We start from the raw sequence: 27,938 nt of genomic DNA on the forward strand, positions 1-27,938 counted from the left end.
AGGGGATCCTGCCCATAACAAAGCAAGTGGTTTTAGAAGTGGAGTTACCTTAATAAGCCTGATTTCCTACTGCATCCATGATCGTTCAGTCTAGATGTTCAACATAAAAGCTGAAAATTTTTTCCCTTATACAGATCTTCTCGTTCCTGAGTAATCAGCAAGGTTCACATTTCACAACAGAAATGGATCCTTTTAAGTTTCTGGTCAGCAGCTGTAAGCCATAGCTGTCAAGGAAAAAAACATGACTCTGCACATCAAGTGCTATAAAACTGCAAGCTTAACTTAAACCTGGAGACAAAACTTGGCTGAGTAGAAGGCACAGACACCAACAGCATGAGAACCAGTGCTGAATCTGATCAAGCACACAAAGTCCAGCTATTGCCAGTTCCCAAAGGGCTGTTTTTCAGGCACACAACACAACAGCAGAGAAGCCATGGACTCCTTGCTGTTGCAGTAGTCTGACCAGTGCTAAGGGCCTTCCAGCCTCTCAGAAACCACGCTGTTCTGCTATTCCACAGCCACACAACAATCCAGCATGTACGGCTACCCACTGCCCCTTTCCTTGAAAGGGATTAAAGTGGGGTGAACTGCCACGGCAGCCTGCCCTTGCCCCCACAGGGGACAGTAACCTGTCAGGGAATCCCTCGCTGCTCCTCATGGGAGTGGTGATGAAAAGTGAAGGTGACGGCAGCATCCCATGCAGCCTTCAGCACGGAGTCCTGCAGCCCCCGCTTATCAGCACAGTGGTTCCACTGGGAGAGGTCAGAGGTGCAGTCAGACCCTTCAGGAGGGGGCCGTACCTGGTGGCCATTCACACAGCGACGACACTTGATCCTGGAACAGAGCCAGCACAAGATCAGTGCAAGGTTCCTCCACTTCTTTAGCGTATGGGTTGTTTAAAAATCCAGCCCAGTCCCCTTCACCTGCAACGCTGGCAACTGGATTTTCAGGCAGGATTAACTACTACCATGTTTCATTTAAACACAACGACCTTCTGGCACATGCGACATAAGGAATGACTCCCACACTCTGGAAACACCAAGGTTCTGTTTCTAATGGCAGTCCACCTCCATGTTTAGCCATGTAGGAATGGTCCAGCAGGACCCAGGGGAAGTTCAGGAGGAGTTTCTCCTGGAAGGTCAGGGATGCTGCTTAGAGCAGATCTCAAGTGAACACCCCCACTGCTAACACATTCTTAGCACTGTGTTCAAGAGAGCACACCACACTCCAAACCGCTCCATCTTGGCTCCCACCACAGCCACCAGATTGTGCTCAGCCTGTTTTGGAGATGCCCGACTGAGCTGCCACATGAGACGACAAAGAGCAGCAGCAGCTCCACCAGCAAAGCTTGTTGCCATGCAGACCAGATACCTACAGAGAGCGAAGCTTTGAGTCAGCTTAAAATTAATCCTCTTCACTTCTTGCTTGAACTAAGAGTCTTAACTTTCACAGTGAAGCATTTTCCTGCATTCCCTGTCCTCTTTCTGGTGGCTACAATACCACAGGTTTCAGGGGTGGGGGAGAAGGGCAGGCAATGGAGAAGAGAGCAGCACTTGGTTGGCCTCATGAATACTTAGCAGATATAGTAGCCCTGGCAGTAGAAACAGCTCAGCATTTGGAGATCGCAGACCACCAGAAAGAGGGTGGCAAGACAGGACCAAGTTAGGCTCCACTAATTTGAACAACTCCGATCAATTTTTCTCATTTCATTATCTGCAATATTTCGCAGCCTCCAAACACAGGCAGCAACAAGATAGTTTGCTTACTTGTCCAGCCAGCACAGCTTTTCTAAGACAACAAAAAGGGAAGACAGCAAGGAAGTGCTCAACTCCAGATGGTAACAGCTTCATAAGCAGAGACACCTGAGGCTCCCTCTCTCTGAGCTTTCTCCTGCTGCCTGAGGAACCGCTGAATCAGTAGACCAAACTGTGGAGCGGGTTTTTTGCTGACCCTATCCATTAACCATTCAGTGTACTCACTTGTCATGGGTGTCACTGGTGGTGGTCTCATTCAGTGTGAAGAGCTCCTTCAGCTCCCCGAGTGAGAAGTGCCTTTCTACATCCTGCTCTTCATCCACTACACAGCTGCTGAGGGCCTTCTTGTGGGTCTGGCGCTGGAATATCTTCTCCTCTATGGTGCCCGTCTACAGGAGAGAGTCAGAGATGAAGCCCGGTTGGGACACTGGTGTTAAAGAAGCACTACATTGGGAAAGTGTCACAGATCAAATGGCAGTAAGCTGTCAGGACCATTTATGCCTTGCCAGACCAGTACGGATGACAGGCCGAGTGTTACTAGCTGCACTCCAACCATGTCCTGTTTGGTTACTGATCTAACCCAACTCTGCTTCTCATGTCTTTCATTGTGGCTACAGGAGTGGGTCCGACAGAGATATGGATGAGGCAGGTGTGGAGCTGCCACTTGCAGCTCGAGCTCACACACTGCACCAGTTTGGGCTGACAGGAAAGAAGGGAAAGGAGATGAGCAGCTATAGCCGCTCCCTGTCAAAAAAACAGCCCAAACACAACCTCTCCCAAAAAACTGCAACAAGGGCTAGCCCTGGATGACACGATGAAAATCAGCAGTATTTGCTGGTTCACCCACACACAGATCAATCCCACCCACTCTCTGGAGGGAGATGACTACTTCTAGAACAGATGTGCAGGAAGCCCAGTATGCTGCATTTTTAAGGCAAAAAGCTAAAAGCAAATATCTGTACGACATTTGTCAGGTCAGAGAAAAAAGTGGAACACCTCAGGAAGAGACGGGCGAAGAACATCTGTTTTGTCAAAGTAAACTAATAATTGATCAAGGAACACAAGCTTACCAAAAACACCACCCGGAAACAAAAAACACAAAACAAAACAAAACCAAAACAAAAAACCCAACAGTCTGAACTAATGAGAGGTGAAGGTGAGCAAGGGCAGAGAGGGGACATTGAGCAGTAATCACTACCGGCACTGCTGGGCAAAGTGTTACAGTAGCCTGAAAAGACGAGTCTGCTTCTGCTTTGTGCTTTTCCTTTACAGAGCAGCTACCCCACCCGCTAACTCGTAGCCCCATTCCAAAAGTTGCTGTAATTATGGGAATGTACTTGCTGTTTTATTAAGTACACATACACCCAACCAAAACAGGCTACAGCCAGACTGAAAAACAGCAACTTTGGCATCAGACACCCCACAAAATTAAAAAGTCGGATGCCTAAATGACTTCAAAAGAATATCTTATCTCGAAAGCCACAGTTATTTCTATTTCTCAGAAAACAGTCACAATTAGAAACCAAGGCTTGCAATAATGATATTCCAAGACTGAAGCTTCACGGTTTTCCATGGCAACACATCTAACAGTAGGAAGCAATTATGTTCCAATCAGTTCTAGCCACTAAAAGGGAATTCCCCTTCTGGTCCCAATCACAACAGCTGCAGTCTGGGCTGGCACCAAGAACTCCATGTTGAGCAGGCAAGAAGAGTAAGACTCACTGAAAGCAGTCGATAGATGTAGCATGTCTTCTTCTGGCCATCCCGCCACACACGAGCCATGGCCTGCTCATCATTAGCTGGATTCCAGTCCGGGTCGAACATAACCAGTCTGTTAGCCCCGATCAAATTCAAACCACAGCCACCTGCTTTGCTGCTTAACATGAAGATAAACTCAGGGCTCTGTGGAAAAAGGCAGGCTTGGATTAAACTACAGAGGCAGCCATACTTTTACTCACAGCATTCAGAACCAGCAAGATAGCTGCTCACATCTGGCAGGTTCTACTCACTGAGGGGCTGTTGAATCGCTCCACAATCTTTGCTCTCTTTTTAATGGACATGGTGCCATCCAGCCGGACATATAAATACCTAGAATATACAGGATTTACTACAATCAGACTGCTGCAACCTTTAGAGCATCCTTCTTGAAGGAGAAAAATCTTTCACAGCTTTGTATAACAAGCGCCTGGGTTTTAGGCGATTTTGCAGAGGGCCAGAGCTTTTCTGTGGGGTGACCCCAGTAGCCAAAGCGCAAGCCACATTAGTTCCAGTTCAGGAACATCTGAGGTAAAAGAGAGATCACAAGCTCCTGCTGATAGAAACTTTAAAAATAACCATTTTCTTTTTTACAGTGTAGGCTGCAAGTACAGTCTTGTAGGTTTAAACAAATGAAGCCCAAAGACAAACCTTCTGTTCCTGCAGAGCTTTTCAAATAGGTCCAGTGTCTGAGTGTAGTTAGACACTAGAACCACCTTGTCGTTACTGGTGCTTTTTGTAACAGCAAGGATGTAGTCCAAAACCAGCATCTTTCCTGTATAAAAAGGAAAGAAAGAAGAAAGCTAAAGCAGAAGTTCCCAAATTCCAGACCTTGGAAGGGCACTTGATAAGATGCTAAATACAGTCTCATGGTTGCCTGTCTTCGGCAGCACATTTGTACTGTTGAGTTCCACAGTACCTGAAAGCTGGGGCTCCACGGATTTGGTGCTGTAGCCAGCAGGGAACAAGTCCAGGGCTCCCATAAAACCTTCTTCCTCTTCTACACACTTATCATGGATAAGAGCAGGGTCTGGAGGACAAACAGACCTCAGACTGTGGAGTGCACAGGAGACACCAAAAGAAAAAAACCCACAAACTACAATGCAAAACCCAAACCCACTGCACGAGTGGAATAACTCACGATTGCAGAGCTTCTTCAGGGAAGTGATGGAAGAGAGAGACGACACACTGATTTTGCCCTCCTTCAGCTCCTCCACCGGCTTGGCTTGCTTCAGGAAGTTCTTGTACAGCTCAGCCTGCAGAGGTGTCAGCCTGAAACAGAACAGGAACTCTGAAGTCTCAGCGTGCCCCTAGAACAATCTTAGTCTTCCTTCTCCATCTACACAGTGCATTCCTTTTATCTCCAGTGTTCAATTTTTTAAGCTATAGCACAGACAGCCTAGAACTGCCTCTGAAGCTGGTGGTACAGCATTGATATCTCAGCCCAGAGCTGGAAGAAGAGAACCTTGCAGATACTCTGCACAGCCCAGGGCTCTGCTGTACACAGCTGCCCGGAGCATGCCAGCTGGCTGGCAGAAGGACCAGGTGTGGGTTGTCCATCCCTGTTTCAGGAGGAAAAACAATGTATCGCCAATGGCTACAATGTCTTTCCTAGAAGGATGCAGTCATCATAAGCACTGAGGGACAGTACAAGATTTTCCTTCCTCTCTCCCTTTTCCCAGGCACAGTACAAGCTTTTTGGTACCTGCAGCAGACCACCTGCTCAATCTTCACCGGCAGGTATTTGGAGAGGATGTCCGAAGTTCTTCGGATTAAACACCTGCAGGGGCAGAAATTAAGATCAGTGCTTGGATGACATCAAAACCCTGTTTTATCACTATTATTCCTCACAAACTCAACACAAATCCCTTTGATATCTAATCTGCAAAAGTCTGTGACAGTCCAACACATGCCAAAGGCCAGATGCCCACCATCCACATTAAGCCATGCTAAGAGGCTCCGTCAGCCCATGCTACAGAGCCCAATACAACCCCCTGTCTTTGTGAGGCTTCCAAAGTTGGTTCATGAAATATGGAGAGATCAGGCATGATCTCACCTAACAGGGCCCAGTTCCTTACAAGAGAAACTCAGCTCTTCTTCAGACTACCAACAGCATTCTCAACTTGAGCCACAACAGACTGGTGGCATGGACAGCAAACATGGACAGGATTTAACCACCACACACTATGGACATAACTCAAAGTACAAGCAGGCGGCTCCCAAGTAATAACTTAGTAGCCACCCTCAGCCAAGATGGGTTCATTGTCTGGCACTAGATTTCAGCCAAAGGCATATATCCTTTGGGGCTCCAGAAATGCCCCATGGAACAGTTCTACCACATTTTAGAAAAGAAGGAATGGACTATAAAAAGTGCTGAACTGAGCAACCAGAATAAGAAAGAGGTGCAGAAACCCAGTTCTGCCAGGAAACATTGAAAATATGATGTTATGAAACCTATAGAAGAAAGACAGCAGGGATATATGACAGCCCCAAAATCTGTCAAAGGCTGCTAAAGAAAGGAATAATCTGGTCTCCAAACCCACAAGCAGTAGGATGAAAAGTAACAGGCTTAAACTGCAATAAGGAAGATTTATGTTACACATTAAGAGCATTTTCTAACTGCAAAGACAGTGATGCCCTGGAAAAGCTGTCCTGGGGAATTTGTTTTCAGGGCTGAGTGGGGGTTAAGTAAGGGATGATTTAGATCTAACACCTTCTAACTTGGGACAGCAAGATGGATTAGACACCTTCACCAGGGTCCCAGCCTTACACCTATGATTCCACATATCTTTGCATCACTGCTTCATTTGTAATTCCTACCAAATTCAACCAATTCATCTATTATTACTTATGTGTTTCACCTTCCCTATTTATGTATCATGACTGTTGCACAATAAAGGACAGAGACCTCAACACAGCGAGGCACAAGCATTCCTGAACACACTTTTACACCACTTTTCCATCAACTATAAAAAGAAATGCACTTCAAGAAAGAATAAGCTCTTCTTCTCCCAACCTTTCCTTTCTCTTAGGCTTCTGCAAGCTGACCTGAGTCAAGGTCAGGGCTGTCTCTGTAGTGAGGCTGTACTCAGTGTGAAATTCAATTTACCATGACTATGAACTGCAGGATTACATTCGTGATGGTTGAAAAAGTTCAGATTAAGAAAAAGAAATGAAGACACCAGCAATGCTGAGAATTCGAAAGAGTCTCTAGTAAGAGTTCTTATAGAGACAAGCAATTGCCAGCAGATGTGAATAAATTGGTTGTATTCACAAACAGAAAAGAAACCAAGTTTAAATAAATACCCAAAATCAACCAAAGAGAAATAAGACAGCATTTTACATCACAGAGGTGCTTCTTAGGATCAAGTCACATCTCTGACACCAGTCTAATCCCACTAGCCCTACAGAGCCAATACAGCTATGAAAGTGCGAGCTGGACCCTTTTGTGACTTGGGCAATCAACAGCAGAGCTAAACAACGTTCCTTACACTCATTCTGTCTGCCACTCAACATCTAGGCTGGATGGATCTCAAGTCTGACCCAGTCTACACTGTAGTTATGTTAACACAAATAAAAGGATGCTGCCTGACTATTCAGACCCCAGGAGAAAACAGAAATACAAGAGTCAAATCATGATTCAGTATCTGTGCACATTTACTTGGAGGTGGCTGCAGCTAACTGTGCCATGTTAATGTGCTATTTTTCAGACTAAAGCTACACGCTATGTAGATTTCTTAGGCAATAAATACTTGCACAATCCCTAGCTGAATAGATGTAACTGGCAAAAGAATTCATTACAGCTACAACTGTAATTTGGAAAGATACCAGTGTACACCCGGGGTTTATGCAAAAGCTCTGCAAAGAGAAGAGGGATGAAGTTCACCTGTTCACAATGCTGATCAGCTCTTTAAGCCTCTCTTCTCCTTTGTGTCGCTCAGCTTCACTTGCATCCGCATCTCTGCCTTTTAAGATGGGAATTTCAAAGTGTCTTTTAAATTCCTGTGCAGTACCTGCACAAAACAGAAATGAAAAGGTGACAACTACTACCAAATAAGCTTTCATCAGTACCCCGCAACCTCAGTTATCACACCAAAAGCAAGGGGGCCCAGCAGATAAAACAAATTCTTGCCCTGTCAGTATGATTTGTTTTCCTTTCTAGCCAGAAGAGATTCAAACAAAGCAGGCAAATCTGTACAACAGAAAATAATTTTGTACTCCAACAACAATGCACTGACAAAGGTCATACAGTTTTAGTTAAACCTGAGTCCAGTCAGACATGTACTGTTTATGCTTACATTCCAGCTATGCTTTTACTATCAGATTTTGTCCTTGCAAATAGCAGCACAGGAATTACGTGTGCCTGTTCCAAAATTATCTGTAATCAGTTGCTTATTACTGGTGACAGGCTGAAAGTGGGAAAAATGACTACTGCATGCACACAGCTTTGTCGGCAGTAGTTATTAACCTTATCTCAGACAGAACGAACTGGAAGTACAGGGAGGCTAGCCTTGCCCAAAGTACAGGTCAAGGGGGCAGGGGAAATCACATCAGCTTCCTGTAATAACTACCCAAAATTGAAGCACATGGAAAAAGCAGATGTAGAACATCTACCACCCCATCCCATTCTTTCCTTGAGAAATCCTGGGGGCAGAACAGATGAACGGAAAAAGATAAAGCCCAAATGATGCTTGTAAGACTAATAATCTGATGAATGGTGTTTAACTAGAGTTGTGCGTGCACTAGAATCAACGAGAAGCCTCTTGGACTGGATGCCCAACAATCCGAGACAAACACAGGTGATGAGTTACAGCAACAAGGAAATGATTTACAGATTGTTTTATTTTCACTCCTTGACAGAAAAAAAATGACCTCTCTTGACAAAGACAAGCTGTTCCACACTGGAAAGCAGCAGATCTGCTCCTGACCCAGTGATGCAGGAGAGGATGCAAAGACTACTTCGCTTTTAAAGTGAAAAAAGAGCTTGCAGACATAAGTAGAGCATAGGAGCCAGAGACAGAACATTTCAGTCTGCTACACCAGCAATTGTAGAAGGTGTCTGATCCTGAAAACTCACACTAATCAGCATCTCTCCCTCCAGACTCTTTTCTTTCTATCTGAGATGAGGTTAACTCCATATTTACAGGCCTTCCTTGCCTTAAAAATCAAGAGCAGTCTTAACTCCAAATGCTAGACATCACCGTCAGCTTTCTCTCAGATTATCTGAAAGTGGGTTGCAGAGCACCAGCAATTCGGGCTTTGTTGCCTAACTCTGGCACAAGGTATAACATTCTGCCTTGCACCAGTCACTTCAACCTCCTGTGCCAGAAGGATACGAGGGAGAGAGCAGGGAAAAGCCATCTCCCAGGCTGCCTCTGTACTCAACACAGAGAGCATGTCATGTCAAACCCTCCTCTCCTACAAAGACATCATTCTTGATTCGATTTCTGATTTTGCTATAGCCTGGGAGTGTTGTGGGAAGTACCATTATGAACCGACTCTTCCTGCCCAGCAACTCCTGCAGTATCTCCAAGGGCTTATTGTCAGAGAAGCTCCTAGCCTGGGTGGATGTTTTGGCTGACCAGTATTGGTACGCAAGATCAGCCATGTAGCACTCAGGATTATATACTCATTTTACCTTCATAATTATTTCCCCTTCCAAAACACCTGTCAGAGTGGTATACTTTAAATTACAATCTTCTTGGAACAGAGCTCTGATGACACACAGCTTCTAGAACAGGGCACCCTAATCTAGACTTCCTGGATACAAACTGAAGGAGAGTAAGTTTCCAACCTGCATGTGACCTTTCCTCCCATTAATATCTTCATTGCTGCTTTCACTGGCACTGGCAGCTAGAGGAGGCCTTGCCAGCAACTTCCCCCCACCCCATGCCTCTCACACATTCACAGCTTACCTAGGATGCCTGAATTGACGAAGTGCACCAGGCTGAAATATTCAAGCAGGTCATTCTGAATGGGGGTGCCTGAGATAAGGACTCGTCGAGGTGTATTTAAGCTGTTGAGAGCCTGGTATGTTTGGTTTTCGGAGTTCTTCAGTCTATGGCCCTTTGAAAAAAGGAATGAAGCTGATCAAACCGCTTCCCATCAAGGCTACTGGATTTGAGATCCTCATCAACACTGATATACCATTTCTCCCACAAGCCATCTCACCACTTTTCCCATTCCTTGTAGTGGACATTCCTTGTAAGTGTTGTATTGTATGTACATTCAACTGTTGCAACATGCTTCTTTCAAAGGCAAGAATCTGGTGGGAAGCCATTACGTGAGGAAACGTGATGTTACAACCTTCCCAGACGGGGAACATCTGAGTCACACCCAGGCAAAAGGGCCTACCATGAAACTAACAACCACCACATGGTTTAACTATAAGAGCTGTTTCCTGTTCAAAGATGGGGACATTTTCAGCTACGAACACTAGGCATTGCACTCTGGACCAGTAACACTGCATCACCCAAGGTCAAGATCACAAGCCGTTCAGACCACCTATATCCAGGACGGCCAGGCTGTTGCACACTAATAAAGAGAGGTTCTGCACCTCTTACAGCGGTAATCTGAATACAGGCCCCATCTCCCATGCCTGGGAAAAGCAACTTTATTAGCATCCGAGTACTATGCTGTAGGACAAAGCATAAGTGATGAGGTGCTTTTTACAAGTGTCAGACCACTGCAGAGCAGAGTATTTATTGGGAACACATGGAAGACACAAGGCCAAGGACCTGCATTCCCAGCATCCCTAGCTGCTGGACCCATCCCAGAGGCATCAAGAGGTGTAGGCACGCACAGACTCAGTAAATAAAAGGTGGACGGACGGCAGTTAAACTTGTGAGGATGCTTGCTCTTTTTAAGCTCCTCTCAGCACTGTTCTAGCAAATACAAACCCAAACCACTGGGTGGCACCGCTATTTAATAAAACCACTCTAACTGGCAGCAGAGGACACCTCAACAGTGGCTGAGGCCCCCAGATTAATTGTTTCGAGGAGGCAAAGGGCATTTGTTTTATTTTGTCCCTCAGAGCATCTCTGGCTTTCACTACCTATAATCACAAATACAGAACAATAAATGAAAAAACAACTCAATATCAGCCATGTGAAAGCAGAGCTTGACAGCCCAGGCTTGGCAAAGCTAGATCCAGCAGTTAGCGGGCAGGGAGTCAAGCCAGGTCTGTCTCTTCTTGAACAAGCAGCACGTGAGGTAATTCCTCATCCAGCTCTCCTACCTCTCCCCCAAGCAGGAAGCTACAGAGAGGGAAAGAGGGTCCTGCCATGGGAGTGCCCTTCAAACTCCCCCACAAGCACAGAATAAGATGGCCAGATAAAACGGCTGACAGCAGCCAACACCACACACAAGAGCACACTGAGTCACAGAATCGTTTAGGTTGGGAGAGACCTCAGGAGTCTCCATCCCAATCTCTTGCTCAGAACAGAGCCATGCTAAAAATTACCAGGCAGAACATCAGGCCAGGCCAAACAGAAAGTTACTTCTCGCTTTAGCACAGACACAAACAGAGGAAAACCAGATCAGTGAGCCAGGGCACTACCATCCCAACCGAGTTAGGCCTCTTTCAGGGTCAGAGACAGGCAGTGGACCTCCTTTCTGCTACATATTTGGCATCAAGAGGGCCCTAGTAGGTGCCCCCACCCTGCCAGGGACCTACAAAGTAGCCATTTACCACCCCCTGGATTTTTTCTTCTTGGTAGCTCCTGAAAACACCCCCTCTTGTTCAGGCTCACCTGGTACGGGTGAGCTGGTTACCCAGAGTCTCTCAAGCACCAGAATGGGTGCTGTTCACAGCTAAACCTTGTCTCCCACTGACCTCCCCTCTTTTAAGAAAACAGAATCAGTTTTACACAGATCTTAAGAAAATATCAGGAACAGATTCTCCTTAAAGACTCCCCTGTACCTCATCACATATGACCAGCCCAACACTGCCCTTCTGTAATGCCTCGGCATGGAGTCGGAAGGTCTCATAGGAGATGATCAGGATGGGTGAAGGCACTCGCAGGCCACGCTGGTTCATAAAGCCAACTGCAGGTGGAAAGGGGGAAAAGGTAAAAGAGGGTGAGTAAAACATGTAGAAAAGAGTTCAGGCTCTGTAGTCAAAACTTCTACCTTAAAAATCTAGGAAAACCTGTCTGTTTCAAGTACTCTGTAGCATCCCTTCCAAACCCTTATACCCATGCTCCCTTCCCCCCGACTGTCCCCATTTCCATCCTACTCCCACCTTTGACCACTCCTTTCCTGGCATCCGGCTGGAGCAAAAAAGAGGCACACAGACTGCCCTAACTTAAGCACATGACTGGACTTGATTATTCCAAAATATCAACTATTACCAAACATGCAATGGCCTGATCTAAACATGTTAGTGAAGAGACTTTCCGTCTCCAGAGCTCTAATAACAGCTCAGATGTTCACATGAACTGCTGCAGCCTTCTTCCAATGCAAGATTTTGACCTAAGCCAGCCAACGACACCATTTGCAAACATTCTGTACCTAGTTTACGGTCAATCTCCTCTTTGGAGCCTCCATCAATGGCCAGGGGCTGGATCCTTCCCCCCAGCCATTTCTCTACTTCATTGTACCAGTTTCTGACCAGGCTGGAGGGAGACACCACCATGGCTTTCTCTATTTCAGGCTTGCAGTCTGGACTTTGCCGGAGAAGTGTCCACATGAGTGTGATGCACTGCAGGGTTTTGCCCAGCCCCATTTCGTCTGCCATGATACAGCCATGACTCCCGGGGATCCGCTGGCTCGTCACACAGTCCCAGAGGAATTTCACTCCCTGCCAAAAAATTGTTCTCTCAGAGCAGGAGGGGGACATCATCAGAATGACAGCTTCATTACTGCAATGCACAGGACTGATAGTACAACAAACTGTGTAGCACATCCTGGGAGACATGCAATGTTCTAATGAAACAGAGGGAAATCACCCGAGACACTTCTGGTTTGGAACAACATTACTGGTGCCAACACGTACCTCATAATATGCATGAAATCTTACTACAATTATAACCAGCTTCCTGACATGAATTTCCAGAAATTTCTACCCTTGGCTGCATTACATAGGCCCAGGCCATCAGCTAACCTGTATCAATCACTGCAAACAGGTTAATCATCTTAACAACACTCAGATAGTTTTAAAAACACAGAATCATACAGGGAGCAGAATTGTTTCTGCTGCCTGATTAACTGCAAGAACACCCTCATTGCTTCTGCCTAGAAGTGCAATGACTCACCTGTGTACTCAAGGTCCAAAGCAGATTTAACTTCAGAGAAGACACAGGGCTGAGGTTATAGCCCACGTCACACGGTGGGAGAAGAGTTCAGCCCTGCATTAGGCTGTGACACATCACCAAGACAGATAAAAGGCGGGGCGGGGGGCGGGGGGGGGGGGGGGGAAGAGAGAGAGAGACTCTGCAAAATGTTCCTCTATCATGTGATGACAGAGAGTCAGAGAAAATTAGGGCATTGTGCTGGGAACACACAAACTCCTGCATTGTGTCAACAGGGCAGGGAATTAGGGACGCAACCTAAACACACCTGGACAAATTCACCCCTCTGTGCTCCAAGCACCTACCTACACTTGCACTTTCAAGTCCTTTTCTTTCTTTCTTAGGCCCTTAACAACAGGTTAATGAAGTGTATTTAAGCCAGTTGAACAATTATGAAATACATTACTGACTAAAAGAGTGCATTTGGCTGGGATCCAGCCCGGTAACCTCCCAGCAACTGGGCAAAAGACAAGACAAAGACAGAGCGAAGCTGTACAACAGTCTGGGAGCATCACTTGAATAAAGCAGGACAGGATTCTTAGCAGGCAAAGACTTATTAGTCAAACTAGAACAAAGACTGCTTTATCAGAGGTATCTAGCTGTCAAAAAACAAACAGTGTGCCTAGGACACCAACATAACTATCATTATTTGACAAAAGCACCATCAGTCAGTATCTTACCCAAAAACAGAGTGCCTCCAGCTATGTAGCTAGAGACAAGCCTTGCACTGGGTCACAGGTTCAGTACCAACTCTGAGATAAAAGTACAAGCTCTGAGCAGCTTGCGGCACTCTTAGAGCCATCTGAAGATCTCCCATGCAGGAACACATTTGGCTAGACCTGCTTAGCCTGCAAGATCAGCAATCACAGTTTCCATCTGTGCTGCCTCTAGGCTTAAATGATAATATACCGAATCTGTGATGAACTTCAAACTGAGCAGATACCTATGTTAGATATTTGGAGATTAGTACACACTGTTTCAATATTGTGATGTTGTACGTATTTACAACATAAAATGTTTTTCAGCACTCTCCACTGGTGAATTCCAAGTCTACATAGGTCATGGACAGCTCACACCTACAAAGGGTAGCCTCTGAATAAAACACAATGAAGTGGGAATCTACTCCACGCTGTGTTGTGAACCACGGTACCAGAAAGAAGAGCTTCAGTATTTCCTGGCTCAAAGACTGCGGATCAAATTAATTCTGCTGACCAGCAAAACACAGTGGTGGACAGTCTGCTCTGCCCAACTTGAGACTGGTCTGCAACACAATTTATTGAAACTATATCCCATCACCTTCCACACTGAGTTCCACTCAGCAGAGCTACACCTCCAGACTTCAACATAAGTAAAGGCTGGACTTTCAGCCCTGACTCTGCAAGATCCCATCTCCCTGCAGAATCTGCTCTTTTCCTAAAGTAGCCTGGTGACACAAGTTCAAATGCTTTCCTAGACCTGTGCAACAAGTACACAATGGTCACAGAAACACCTCAGTTTCCACTATCAGCTGACCTGACCTACAAACACAGAGAACACACCTGCATCATGTTTAGGCTGGGAGTGCCCTGACCCTGCTACATCAGAGGCAAGTGAAGAGAAAGTTCTTACCCACAAGAAAGCAGTAAAATTCCACATTTTTAAGGACAAACAGGACTATTGTAATACTCCCAGCATGTCCTCTTGCTTAACATGGGACAGAGAATATTTGCAGCATTCAGGCCTCTAAGAGGATGGTTAAAACAAATATTTCACTTTGCATTTGCAACAGACTAGAGCCTGTCAGACTGTTGGTCTGTGAGGTCTATGTAGACCTCACAGCTGGTGGGTAACAATTCCAGCAGAGGAACTGCAGCTTTTTGAAATGCTGCAAGTTCTCCAGGCATACTCTCAGGTCCCAATGGAAAACTTACTTCTCTCTGATGGGGCCGTAAAACACGGCTGAGGACAGGATCCACCACAACATGGACAGGTGCTTTGTCCCTGCAGGAGGCAGTCAAGGAAGAAGACAGTGTGATTAATGAACTCGGCACAGCACATGTTTAGTTTTTTTTAAAAATCTCACTGCTATACTGAGGACTCCCCAATGGCATGAGGGAAGCAACTGCCAACAAGCAAAGGAAAAATGGATTAATTCATTTTTGAGAATGAAGTCACAGGGGCCTGATCTACAATCTAAAACATCAGTGAAACCATGCATTTGGGCTGTGGCTAAAACAAGGGCAGAATGTGGTTCAGAGAGACAGTTAAAAAGTCATTCTTATTTTTCTTGTTTCAGTAACAATATTGTAACTGCATTACTGGAGAGAGGAACCCCATTCTCTGTCCATGAAGATCCAGCCGACAGCCCTTTTAAGTTATAACAACAGCACAAAAGAAACTACTTCAGAATAAAAACTTTAGGCAGCTTAAAATTTGGCTGTCAGTCATCTTGTTTTGCTTGTCCCTAGATGCTGATGTTTCCTGACTAACGACTACGCCATTAAGATTTTCTAAGCAGCTTCTCCACGTGTGCATCCTCCTTGCCTGCAACAGCTTTAAGTTATTGATGAGTGGGAGATGAAACAACCTGTGGAAGAACACAAACAATCCAGCATGGATACATTCCTTCTTTAATTGCTACCATACCTGTAACAATTCAGAGGTGGAATACTTGTAACCAAACTTCCCTTGATGTTCAGACCCCAGCTCAGACACATTTGGGAAGAAAGCACACAAACCTACACGTACAAGGAGGTCAGAGCTGAACCATTTGTGCCAGGTGATGACTCACTTGTCTATTTTCAGCTGGTCGTGGGCACTCAGCAGCGGGGGCTCATACAGAACCAGAGCTCCTTCCTCAAAAGGGTCATGGAGCGGACTCCTCAGCCCTGCCCGTTTGATACCCAGCGCGCGCAAGCCCAGCGGCCCTGAAAGCAAACAAAGGCACGACTCAAAGAACAACTTCTTCCTGGAAGAAAGCAGAGCCCTGCAGAAGCGTCTGATTACGTTTAGGAACAGTGAATTAATTGGGTGCTGGAGTGGAGATGCAGGCACAGCTGGTGCTGACAGCAAATCCACGCAGGGCGGTTGTTTGGCAGCACTCTGCCAGCACACAGAGTAGCTCTGTGTCAAAAAAGAATACAATGAAGGAGCAGAGGCAAAGATGGAGGAATGGCACTGCCCACCACATTGGGTGCACCAAAATGGGTATGACTGGGTGCAGCAGATGCCATATATACTGGCACAGAACAGTACAAGCTGTCTTGCAAGGTGACCGACTGCTTCATCCCTGACCTGTGCCACCAGCATCAACCATAAGCAGGCACAACGTCTCTCTCAGCTGTCTCCAGGCATCAGAGCTACTCCTAGGACCCAAAGGGGGTTGTTTTTGTTTTCTAAAAGCAAGCAGGATTCCAGAATGTACGCCTCAGCAGCTCACTAAATATGTTCTCAACATACATAGTATATATTGAATCAAATCCTCTTTTTGGATCACCTGACCTTGACTTAGCCAGAGTTGTATCTTTTATTAAAGTCCAGAATTGATCTTTAACGCAGATGTAGTTTTACTGTATCATAGCTAGCACCATGCTGCCATTACCTACTCTAAGGTATTATTTTCTTTCTGCTGAACAATAGTAGACGTTTGGCCTTGGAGCCAATTTCTGTGAAGAACAGAAACCAAAGATAAGTCCCTTTTCCAAGTATTATCTTTTAAAGTCACAGTTTTAGAATGGGGATGAATATAAAAAGAACATGCACAGAGATCCCTTTTCCGATCAAAACTCAGGCAACTGTGCTCCCAGGATTGATTTTGCTTGGGAAAGATTCAAGCAGGGTCAACTTGCCCCCTGCTTGCCAAAGCTCCTTGCAAAACGACAGTGTATTTACAAGCCGAGGCGATAGTGCGTGCACACCAAGAAAAGAGCACATGAAACAACCTCATCTCCCAATTAAGAGAGGAAGATAACAGCCACAGAAAGCAGCTTCCCCAGCTACAGTTCGGTTTCAGACTCCTGAAAAATCTGCTTTTCCACTCTTTTGGGGTTTGTCATTTAATAGTCAGTGTCTGACTACAGGCATATTTTTATAACTAAAGTTTCAGTGAAACTGGCTGACCTGCATTTGAATTTTTCAGCTGGAGGGTGAAGGGGAAGAAGGGGACAAGAACAGACCCATTTGTTTCTGAGATCTTGTGTTTCACTGATTCAAACCAGCTGAGGCTTTGAACTTCAAAACTACCTTGCTTTGAAGATCACCTTGAGATTCAACACACCAAGCCAAGTAGAAAGAAAACTGGCACATACTATCTTTTTCACCTACAGCCTTCTGTCTGTTAGTACCATTAGGGTATTATTTAGATGGTAAACCTTCATCGCTTGGAATTCATCTTGCTTTTGTATTTGTGATATGGTGCACAATCTTCTGGCACTACATCAAATACATAGCAGTAAGAATACAAAATCCAATTCTGAACTGTAGGATTATCCAAACTAAACACTAGTAAGAAATATGAAGACTTTGCTAATGTGCCAGTATTTTTCTTTTGGAATTAAGTCAGGATTTCTGGAACATATGCATCATTGCAAAAAATAACAATAATCCCCACAGATACATTTGACAGGCCTGAGCATCATCTATTTTACCCGCGTCAGTCAACACAGACAATCCTTAAACCTCCTCATCTTACCTTTATAATTTGGAATGGGGACTTTGAAGGGTTTGGACAAAATGCTGCGGATAAAAGCCTCCTAGGAATTCAGAAAGAAAACACGCTTAAGAAGTCTGAAATCAGAGATTGCTCAAGAAGGCATGCCCAGAACATTTTTTAAGAACTCAATTTTGCCAAGTACTCAGAGTCCCTCTACTCAATCTACCCAAGCTTCAACTATTTTCAAGAATATCCAAAAAGGAAGAAAGTAACAAACCAGCACAATTCCCCCCACCAACACAGTTTTGAAAGACTATTTTCCTTTGGGTTTTCTAATGCGTGAAATTGATTTTTCAAAACTCCCATCTTCTTAAATCCACTGGCATTATTCACTTCTTTAAACACTATTGCTTCCCCCTGCCTTGGTAATTCAGTCAGGCAATTTCCTACAACGGAGCTAAGTTACCATTGTGGAAACATCTGTGCCAGATCAGCAAGCACCCAGCCAGTCTCCATGAGTGGAAGCCCAGAGAGAACTGCGCAAGCAAAGAGCACTTGAGACATCTGTGTGGAAAGCTACCCACATCCCTGGGCACTGTCCTTCACCTAGACCCTACAGAACTCTTTTATTCAGGATTGCCATTGTAGAAAGTTTCCCCACCACACTTCCTTCAACATTAAATCGTTGGAGCTGGCAAAAGGTCTCCTCTGTGTGTGTGGCACTTCCATATCACCTCTGATTAAACAGGTCCATGGAAGCATTTGGATTCCCTTGATGAATGAGCTCCATATGCAATCCACCTGCTACGGTGTGCCAGCAGTAACACCCACTTACATGTTGACTGCTATCAAGGCAGTGAGGTCTGTTGGTCAACTGAGCCAAGGGTTTCCGGAAAGGTGATCTGTAACATTCTCCACTCTCAGTCTCATTGACTGGCTTCTGTCTCTTCCGAGCCTGAAAAACCAAATCAAAACAAAACAACTCAGGGGTATCTGGTGAGACCAGAAGACAGATGCATTGCTGTCACACTCAGTAAGCACCTAACCACACAGACAATCCACCCAGCCAGCTGAGCATCTCCAAACAGACCCAATCATTATTCACCTCCGCTGTCAAAGGACAGAGCCAGCAATAACACCGAGATCACCATGCCCTAAAGTTTAACCTGCATAAGGGCTACTTTAATTTTCCTTTCCTAATTACAAAAATAGCTACCACCTTCCAACCTTGTCCGTACTAAGATTTGTGCCCCCTCCCACACACACCCCCCCCAAAAAAAAAGCAGAAGAAAAAAGAAAAAGGAAGGGTCAACAGCATGGAACAAATTATATGAAAGTCCCCAGAGGTTCCCACAGCATCTGTTGTTATGCAGGTGAAAGGCTTCACACTGAAACCTAAATTTCAGATGCTCAGCAAAGCATGACAATAAATAAGTCATTGATCTGTTTCCTCATTTAACACAGTACTCTTCAGATTGAGGCACGGTCTTAACCCACATGCTGGCATAGAAAAAGGGATTTGACACAGAAAGCACTATGTGAGACTCTTTGACTCGTATGACATATAACACAGCATCACAATACTCTGCTTTAGCTTAAATACCCGTCTATTCCCAGCTACCATCCCTGTCACAAAACAGTCGGAAGCTCTCCCAGGGACAGTTTTTCCATAGCCACAACACATCACCTGCACAGAACGAAGTTATTCTACTAACTGCGTGCCCAGACAAAAGTTTTCTCCCCAGCTGCTGAAAACAGCATAAACTCGGGGCCGGATCCGCGACCCCCAGCAGTCGGGGGGCAATAACAACCTCCCATGAGGCACCAGGAACTGACCAAGCACCGCATCCCCCCTCACACCCGCCATGGCTGGAGAGGCTCCGGACGACCCACCGGGCCGCGGCCTCCATGTCCCGGGTTCCCTCGCTCACCTTCGGGGGGTGCCGGCCCCCTTCTTCCTCCTCCTCCTCCTCGCCCGCCTTCCTCTTCGCCAGCTGGCTGGGGGCCAGGCTCCTCCTCTGGAAAAGGGGCACAGGATACACTCTGAGGGGGCGCCGGGGCCGAGGGAAGCCCGGTAACCCCGCGGCGCGGCCCGGCGCTCCCCGCCCGCCCCTCACTCACCATCGCCTCACGAGGAACGGGGAGGGGGTAAGCGGTAACGTCCCGCGCGCCGACCGGTTCGCGCGCGCCGGGCGGGAGGCGGGAAACGCTCCGCCCCGCCTCTATCACCAAGGCAACAGGCGCGGCCAAGCGAGCGCCGAGCCCCGTATCGACGCACTCGGGGCTCCGCTGAGGGACGGGGGAGAGGGGGCGCGACCGAACGAGGGGCGGACGGACAGACCGGCAGCGGGGTGGGGAAAGACGGGAAGTCCGCTGGCGCTAATCCCCCAACACCTAGCTGCGGAAAACCTCCCTTTTGGTTGCTTGAGTTTCCCCCGCCTCGGCTGCTGGAGCCGCCCCCTAGTCGCCAGGCCCCTGGCAGAGGCCCCTCTGCAGCCCCCCCCCTCTTCCCCGGTACCTCAGGCCCTGCTCACACTCCCTGGGGGTCGTGAGTCAGGCCCTGTCAGGAGGATCGGCGCCATGTGCGCTTAAAGGTGTGAGGAAGAGAGGCTGAGCCTTAAAATGAAGCAAGTGAGGCTGGTTCTGAAGGCAGAGCCCCATGGCTGCGGTGAGGGCTGGTAGTAGGAATGGAGTTACTGTGCGTTGCGAACCCTTCGCACTGAGGCGGGAGAGCTGTGGAGAGGGAGCTGCCTTCCCTTTACAGTCTTGTTTCAAAATAGACTGATGCTTTTTTGCACAATTGTATGTTATTTCACCTCTTCAGAGAATGGGTGACCCTAAAGCCCCAATTATGGACTGGCATCTGTCTGCGCACTCACAGAACAAAAAGACAATCCCCTTGGTACATCCTAAGGGTATTGGGGGGGGGATGTCAGGGTGAAAAGCAAACTCAGAGCAGCAGCAATTTGAGCGTAATTTGTTTTCCTTGAAAGAGAAGGGCGGGCTAGTCCTCAGAAAAGAGCGAGGCTGTTCCTCTTCCATGGATCACGGCTGACATGATAAATGAGGACTGGTGCTCACCAAGCAATTTAAAGGACAGGCTTTTTACAAATTGCAAAACCACAGCATTTTGGAGACACCCAGCTAAATTTTCCCTCTGGCTACACAGGGTAAACCCCAAACAACTCCATGAAATAAGCCAAGTCCTCTAATCCATGCTGTTAACTCTTCCATTGGCAGACAGGGAACGCACCCTGAAGATGAGATTCCCACACAGCTTGTGATACAAGATGTGCCTCTTGCTGGCCTCAGAGCACGTCTTCCAGAGCCTGTGGGTTCCTGAATCCTCAGCTGCTGACAGCCTTAATAGATCTTGGGAAACATGTCAAATCTCCAGATGCCATTCGTGGAGCACCTGGGGACAGGCAGGGAGTGAAACATGGCCTTCAGTGCAGTCCAGCGGAGCAAACAAGTCAGTGTGCAATGCCCTGCAGCTTTTAAAGGACTTTGTCTTTCCTTCCTCCTCCAAGGAGGAAAAGGAGAAAGGGAGGGATGGATTTCCCAGTTGTTGGTTGTTTCACTGGTAAACCTGGGAAATAAATAAAATGCAAAAACTTACTTCAGTCACTTCCAGTTGCACAGCTGACCTTAAACGTCAAGAAACACAAAAAGCCCCTCTGGCAGTATCCCCAGCTCAAGTTACATACTATTTCTCTATTCAGTTTATCAAACATCTATGTTAATACAGTTGCGCACCTTTAAAGCACGGACCATAAAATAGAGTATGTATAAGACAAAGCCAAATTCTTGCACCTGTAGGACGTGAAGTGTGAGTGGGCATAGATTCCCTGCAGCCGTTTACACCTTCTGAATATCTACTACCTTAACTTTACTTTTTTCCTGTCTTTTTCTTTTAAGTCCAAATCCATTTGTCAGTATTTTATTCCCAAAGTGCTTTCAGAGCTCAGTGACGAATGTTAGATGTTGCAATTACTGGCTCACTGGGCAGAGAGTAGTTCTATAGGAAGGTAATTGGCTATTTTTCTTGGCATGAATAATATTCGCATTAATAGCCTCCCTCACCGTGGCTTTGAAAGCAATTCTGCTGTGTGCTTTTTTGCCTGCCATGGGAACAGATACATTTTCTGGCCCAGGCCAGGCTGGGTCAATAATAAGAGGAAGGGGAGGCAAAATGCTCTTTTCCTGCTCCATGTAGAATGACAAGAAAGATCTTAGTTGTCTTACACCCAACACAGAACCGCTGAGGACTCCATCCTGCAACAGCTTTTCTCTTCTCACCGTTCGTGACAAGTCCCAGAGGGAAATTTGGGGTGATGCTAACACCTGTGTGTGGCCAGCCTGCTTGTGAGCCTGCAAGCCTGGGACAAGGTGGACATGCATGAGAGAGATCACCTTTCTACCCAAAGAAACTGTCTGAGAGATACAGCAGAAAGAAATATTTTGTTCATTCTCCAGAGGGGAAGACCGAAGGGCTTGCCCAAGGCAGCAGGAGCAGCCAAGAACAAGGTCAGCGATGGCCCTTCCTGGTGCTGTGGGTCCCAGCGCGGATGCCATTCGGCACTTTTTCCACTCTTCTCTCCAAACTGGCACCTTCAGGCACAGGTTAAGTCCTCCCCTCTTCCCCCTTTCTAATTACACAATTTAGTCCTTTTCTAGCTGTAATCAGCTCCCATTTATACAGCCCTGAGAGATCACAGGATAATCACCATGGGGAATAATCCTGCGATTTCCCTTGCTGTCTCTGCAGGATGCTGAGTCCCTCCAGTACCAGCTAAGAGAGGGGAGAATGCCAAACATCTTCCTCAGGGACTTTACAGGATTAGCCCAAAAAACAGTAAAAAAAAATATTCTGAAATGGTCAAACAGAGTCTATCTTCCAGTCACCACCATGGTATGAACTCATGGCACTCCCTCGGTGTCAGCCACCGCTGCACCTCAGTGGGACCTGGTGGGCACAGTAGCTCTCCGGTGACCTCCCTGATTTTTGGTGTCTCCCTTCTTTTTACACCCCCTTTTTGTTGTTTGAGGCTCCTTGCTTTTGCTGTGGAGCGCAGGCCCTCCCCAGTTCCCCACAGAAACTTTTAAGAAATGCATTGCAGGAACTGGGGCCTCTTCGCAGGCAGCAATAAGGACAGGTCCTGCCCAAGAGGGCTCGTGACCTTTGTAGCAGGCAAAAAAACAGCATGAGGGAGAGATAATGCAAGAAAATGTCTCCTGATGGAAGGACACCTCAGACCTTGTCTAACAGCTTCAGCCATTCTGCAATGAAAAGCGAAAATGAAAATCTGTAATCATGATAAGGGCAGAGCTACAGCTTTAACAAAATTCAGTGGTGCCACCTGGATCTTCTTGGGTGAAACTCTGAACGGACCAGGACTGCAGGATGAAGACCCCCGTGCACCAGTATAGCTTGGCCATATTCAGCTGAGAGAGTAATTAGTTAAATATCCTTCCAGTTAATTCCTTTGCAAACCACGAGAGGGAAACTGAGTACGATCATACCAAGTTGCTGTCAGTTGGAGTTGTGATCCCATTTCATCACTGCCAGAGACAGCTCAACTGCCCTTCCACCAAAGCCACTTACTGAGAGAGGAAACATTAAGTGCTTTAAAAATATTAACTTCAGGGAGAAAAATCTTTTTCCTTTCTGGAGGTCAGGTGCCATTCAACGCGCATCCGGGGCTGCACGCTGGTCGGAGGCAGAGCTTCAGCAGCGAGGATCCCAGCACTGCCGCTGCTTTCAGCACGTTGGCACGAATATCACCCGCAAGAAAACTGAGTCATGAGCCCAGACTGATGCGAGTCAGGCGGCTGACACGCTTCCCACCCCCGGCCGTCTGGCTGCTGAGCTGCCACAGCCCTCGAGCATCTGCAGCTGTGCCCAGCAGTGAAAGGCTGTGGCTATGGGGCTGACCCACATCCCATCCCGCCATCCCTTCTGTACCCTCCATAGCAGCCCATTTCAACCTGAACCCCACTGTAGGGTGCGCACACCCAAAGGCAACGCTCTTGTGTCCCGTAGCGGGGTGGCACAGCTGGGCAACTGCAGCTCGCTTCGGTCCTGGACCCCTTCACCATCACGCATTACGTATTAGATTTCACAGTGTCTTTTGATTCTTTCATGACTGCTGTCCCTTTGGCCCCAGTGGTACCTAATCCTTATTATTGTTAGAGGAGAAAAAATAAATCTTTGCTAATCTTGTTTGTTTACAAAAAAAGACTCACAAAATCCTATTTCCTTGAAGGAGCAAAGGCAAAAGCAGCAGGGAAAAATCTCCACAGCCGCTGCTCCAGTGAGTCTTGAGCCCATGGCTTGAAAGCCATGAGGTGGAGGAGAAGGGACTGGTGGTGCAGAGGCAGGAGGAGGACATGGGATGAGCAGGGAAGCAGGAAGATGGGTGGCATCCAGGGACTAAGCCCTGGACTTTCTCCTTCAGCGCTGTAGTTGCACCCAGTACTAATCACAGTCTCTAATTTTTGTCCCTAATTTGACATTAAGCAGCTGATTCCTTTTCAGGCCCATGGCACTGGCTAAAGAGCATCTGGAAGCAGAGGTCCACCCACCAGCCTGGGTTTAGCACCGCTTACCTGCAAAGCGATACCCTCCCTGCTCCGAGAAAACCATCAGCAGCTTGAGTGCTTCAGCTGCTTCCCGCTCCATGGGACTGCTTTCGAGAGCCAGCCCTTCATTCAGGAGGAAGGCTGTCCCCACGGGGTATTTCCCCCTGTACCACCTTTGCCTCTACTTTAATTTTTTTGCCAAAATGTTTTTAAACATGCATGAGTCTGACTCAGCAACCCAAAATATTTCATTTGATGCAAAGCAAAATGTTCTGTTTTGTTTACAAGCTAATTAGCCAGTCTTATCTCCCTCACCTTTATAAGCACAGGCAAGCCAACAACACAACCTGCAAACATTAAAAAGCCTGGTTTCGGGAAACGTCAGAGTCAAGCTGTGTTGGCACTCCCAAAAACACATCCCTCATTTCTTAAAGGGAGGAGAGGAGGCCAAAATGACTTCCCAAATTCAGCTTGATTTTGCAAATTGGTTTAGCCCTGCTGAAGGTCCATTTTTGCAGGGAATTTACAATCAGTTGCAATTTTCCTTGCCAAGCTCAGACATGTGCAGAGCACTCAGAGAGCTGCAGAACAAATCCAAGGGCAGATCTCAGTCTTATGGACCCAGGACAGCCCCTGATCCCGCTGGGTCCTCACCACTCACCCGGCACCACCACCAGAATTCTTTGGGGCTGCATTCAGGGGTGCTGCACATGGGTACGAGTATGCCTTTATGCAAATCCAGTTGCAGGACCAGGACTGAAATAAATAGGATTGCAACCACCTTCCCATAAAAGCTATCTCCATCACGTCACTTCTATGATCTACAGAGAGACACCCACCATAGTCAGTCTGGGTGCAAAAGCTGAAAGATAGAATATATGTGAATATGTAATATATATACATACACACACACACACATACACACACACTTACTTTCTGAGCAGTTAATCTCCCAAGCACGCTACACCACATTTAAAAATATTTGCTTATCAGCTTGTGTGACCAAGAAAGACTTTTCTGCAAATGTTTGGGGTTTTTTTCCAGAGCAGGAGGAATTTCTTCCTCCCTGCTGTCTGAGCTCTGCAGAAACCAAGCGCTGGCTCCCTTGGGAGAACAGTTTCGCCCCTGCCTATGATTTTTGTGATTTATACGATCTCCAAGGGGCAGGACCAAGGCTGACTGGCAGCAGAGGTGCTCTCTGCAGTCAGACCTGGGTTTGAGGAAACCATCTTGATGGTTGGTGGAGGTACATCCCTTGGAAGACATCTTCTGAAGCGTGCATGGTCCCCAAACTCTTCAGCTCCTCTATTTAAAGAGGGGCTGGCAGGGGTTGAGTGTAACACACAGGCGTCAGGGTTTTCAGATTATTTTTGCGGGAGTGCATGGTCCTTCACAGACATTCCCGCTACAGTACCAAGTTGCCCCAGGTCCCGTAGGGCTCTGCTGAGCTCCAGGACCAGCTCCGGAGCTCACAGCATGGACCATGCAACCTTAAACACACCTGGCCTCACTGGGCGGTCATAGTGCTCGGCTAATAAGGGATGTGTCACCTCTAACGGCGTGTGACTGCCCTCCCCAACCGCTTTGTCTTTGCTTAGAGAAGTCCTTCCTCTGGCAGGAGGCAAAATGTTATTCTCTCTGCACCTGATTAAATCTCAATAGGAAAAAAAAAATAATCTGGCTCCTATAAGTAATGGCTCAGGACAGAGGAAACATCATTTCATTGGGGCAATTAGCGCAGTCTAATTAAACCCTGGTCTTCTGATCAGGCTCTGCTGATTAAGTGGGTTGCAGACACTCTGGATTATATGAACGAAATGAATCAGTTAATTACATGACAATCAATAAGAAGCAAAAAGTAGGACAAGCAATTTGCCTTTAAATGACCATCTAAATTCATCAACATGATACATGTTGTAAGTGTTAAGGGAAGGGGCAGACATAACAGATCTCTTAGGCACTAAGATAATCATTTCTGATAGCTGCAATTCATGCAAAGCAGAGAACTCACAGCATATCCCTGAAAAAATAATTATTTTTTAATAATAATTTACAAAACAAGCAGGGCACCAGCCAACTCAGCTACTGGGGGAAAAGAAAAAAACCAACAAGCCACCTTCAAAAACTTAGCTCTTTAATAAATTGCAAGTCTTAGTTTGGAGTTGCAACCTAAAATGGCCAGCATTGCTTTGAACCGGAGACATTGTGGTCTTGAATGATTATCTGACTTAGAGCTCCCATCCAAATTGAAAACCGTGGTGAAGTGGGAGCTGGAAAATGACATTGTTAAAGAGGCAATTTTTTCACTGAAAAGCTTACAGCCTGAATGGAAGGGCTTAAAAAATAAAGGGGGAAAGCTATTTTGTGAAAAATACAGAAATAGCGGTTCTCATTTTGCAGGGTCCAAAACAGGCAGACCATGAGGGGGTTTCAGCATTTGTAATGAGTGTTTTTAATAGTGGGGTTTAAAAAAAAAAACAAACCAAAACAAAACAAAACAAAAAAAAAGCAGAAAGCGTTATCAAGATGGCTATTGAGAATTTCCCCTCTCTGAAATCAAGCTTTTCAGTCAAGCAAAAAAAGCAATAACATTTTCAAGAAAAAAAATTCAGTGAAAATGTCATAAAAAATGAAATGTCTGACAAGCACAACAATCTTCCCAGCCTTGAAAAAAGGGATTGTGTATTTTATTTTTTACTTTCTGCCTTATGATTTTGGCTGCCTGGATAATGCAGAATTAGGAGGTGACTTTTCCTTCTTCAAGAGATGGTGACCTGAGGACCAGAAAGATGAGTCTTACCCCAAACCATGCCTGCAATCACAGGCTCATTTAGGTGAGGAGGGACCTCTGAAGGTCTCTGATCCACCAAGCAGGGCCAACTTCAAAGATTAAATCAGTTTGCTCCGGCCTTTTTCTGGTTGATCTTTGAAGATCTCTGAGGATGGACACTCCAGCACCTTCATCCCCGTCACAGAGAAATTGCACCCAAGTTTTCATCCTCCGGGTTAGGTGCCCTGATGAAAAAATGTCCTAATGTCCTTCACTGCCCTGGGATTGTCATAGAAGAAATCCAGGAGGGTTGGCATACGCAGTGGCGTCTACAGTCATGGGGGAAAGAGCTTCAAAACGAAAGAGGTGTGGGCCAGAGCTTTTTGAAATCTTCAGGCTTTGTCCACAGCCTTCAGTAGGGGCATGAGTAATCAAGTGTGGGTGCTCCTCATCCACACCAGCCTCATCCAAACCAGCCTCATCCACACCAGCCTCATCCAAACCAGCCATGCTTAGACCCTCAGCCCCACCACAAGGCAGCCTCCAAGCCGTACTCCAAAGCTGCGATACCTGGTTTGTCATCCCTGTTTGTTTTCTCCCCCTTTCAGTCTGCCAGCGATTGCATTTCTCGGGGGGCACAGGGCTCATTTATGAGTCTCTCCAGCAACAAAACAAGAAGGAAGAAGCGCAACGCCACAACCTGGCCTGCCAGGCAAGGAATTTGCTTGCCATTTGTTGGCAATCATTTGCCATCTTGCACAGGAAGTGGATCAAGCTACTGGGGGATTCTCAGTTCCAAAACCCACTAGAAAAAACCTGAAACTGCCAGGAAGCAGAGGAGAGCGGATTGCAGTGAGACGGCTCGGCTGTCCCAGCGGCAGGTTTTACTGACGCTAAGATCTCTGGGCTCCTGGAATTGCTTTCCCAAAGTCTCTCCAGCTGGCTGCCGAGGCAGAGCCTGCAGAGAGTCGAGGTAAATACCTTTCATCTTTTTTAAGCTTTATTTCCGAAGGAAGCAGAATTATGCTGCTGTTCTCTTTTTTTTTTCCCCTAATAACTTTTAAATCCTTGGGCTGCTTGCACCAAATTTTTCACGGGGGGACGAGACATGCAGTTCTGACAAGTCTGGGGTAAACAGGCAGCTGGGGAGAGGAGAG

At 46.5% G+C, this 27,938-nt stretch overlaps 1 protein-coding gene across 1 annotated transcript; it reads right to left on the reverse strand.

Annotated features, from left to right (window-relative positions):
* Positions 1–86: 86 nt before the first annotated feature.
* On the reverse strand, positions 87–19,656 carry RAD54L (RAD54 like). The gene is made up of 18 exons (XM_063343369.1): positions 19,551–19,656; positions 19,361–19,447; positions 18,265–18,384; positions 17,469–17,529; positions 15,570–15,705; positions 14,710–14,779; positions 12,021–12,309; positions 11,431–11,555; positions 9,425–9,575; positions 7,396–7,522; positions 5,215–5,289; positions 4,651–4,781; positions 4,429–4,539; positions 4,161–4,284; positions 3,764–3,842; positions 3,477–3,656; positions 1,980–2,143; positions 87–834 (listed from the first exon to the last, which is right to left on the reverse strand). The coding sequence occupies exons 1-18, from the start codon at positions 19,551–19,553 to the stop codon at positions 633–635; spliced, it is 2,235 nt and encodes a 744-aa protein (XP_063199439.1). The 5' UTR covers positions 19,554–19,656; the 3' UTR covers positions 87–632.
* Positions 19,657–27,938: the final 8,282 nt, after the last annotated feature.

This window comes from Chroicocephalus ridibundus, chromosome 8, assembly GCF_963924245.1.
Source record: "Chroicocephalus ridibundus chromosome 8, bChrRid1.1, whole genome shotgun sequence".
Classification (NCBI taxonomy): domain Eukaryota; kingdom Metazoa; phylum Chordata; class Aves; order Charadriiformes; family Laridae; genus Chroicocephalus; species Chroicocephalus ridibundus.

Coding starts and splice junctions, on each gene's coding strand:
- RAD54L (XM_063343369.1), bottom strand. Junction 3,657..3,763: donor AGCGATTCAACAGCCCCTCA/GTGAGTAGAACC, acceptor CTTTTTCCACAG/AGCCCTGAGTTTATCTTCAT. Junction 835..1,979: donor ACCAGTGACACCCATGACAA/GTGAGTACACTG, acceptor GCTCTGTTCCAG/GATCAAGTGTCGTCGCTGTG.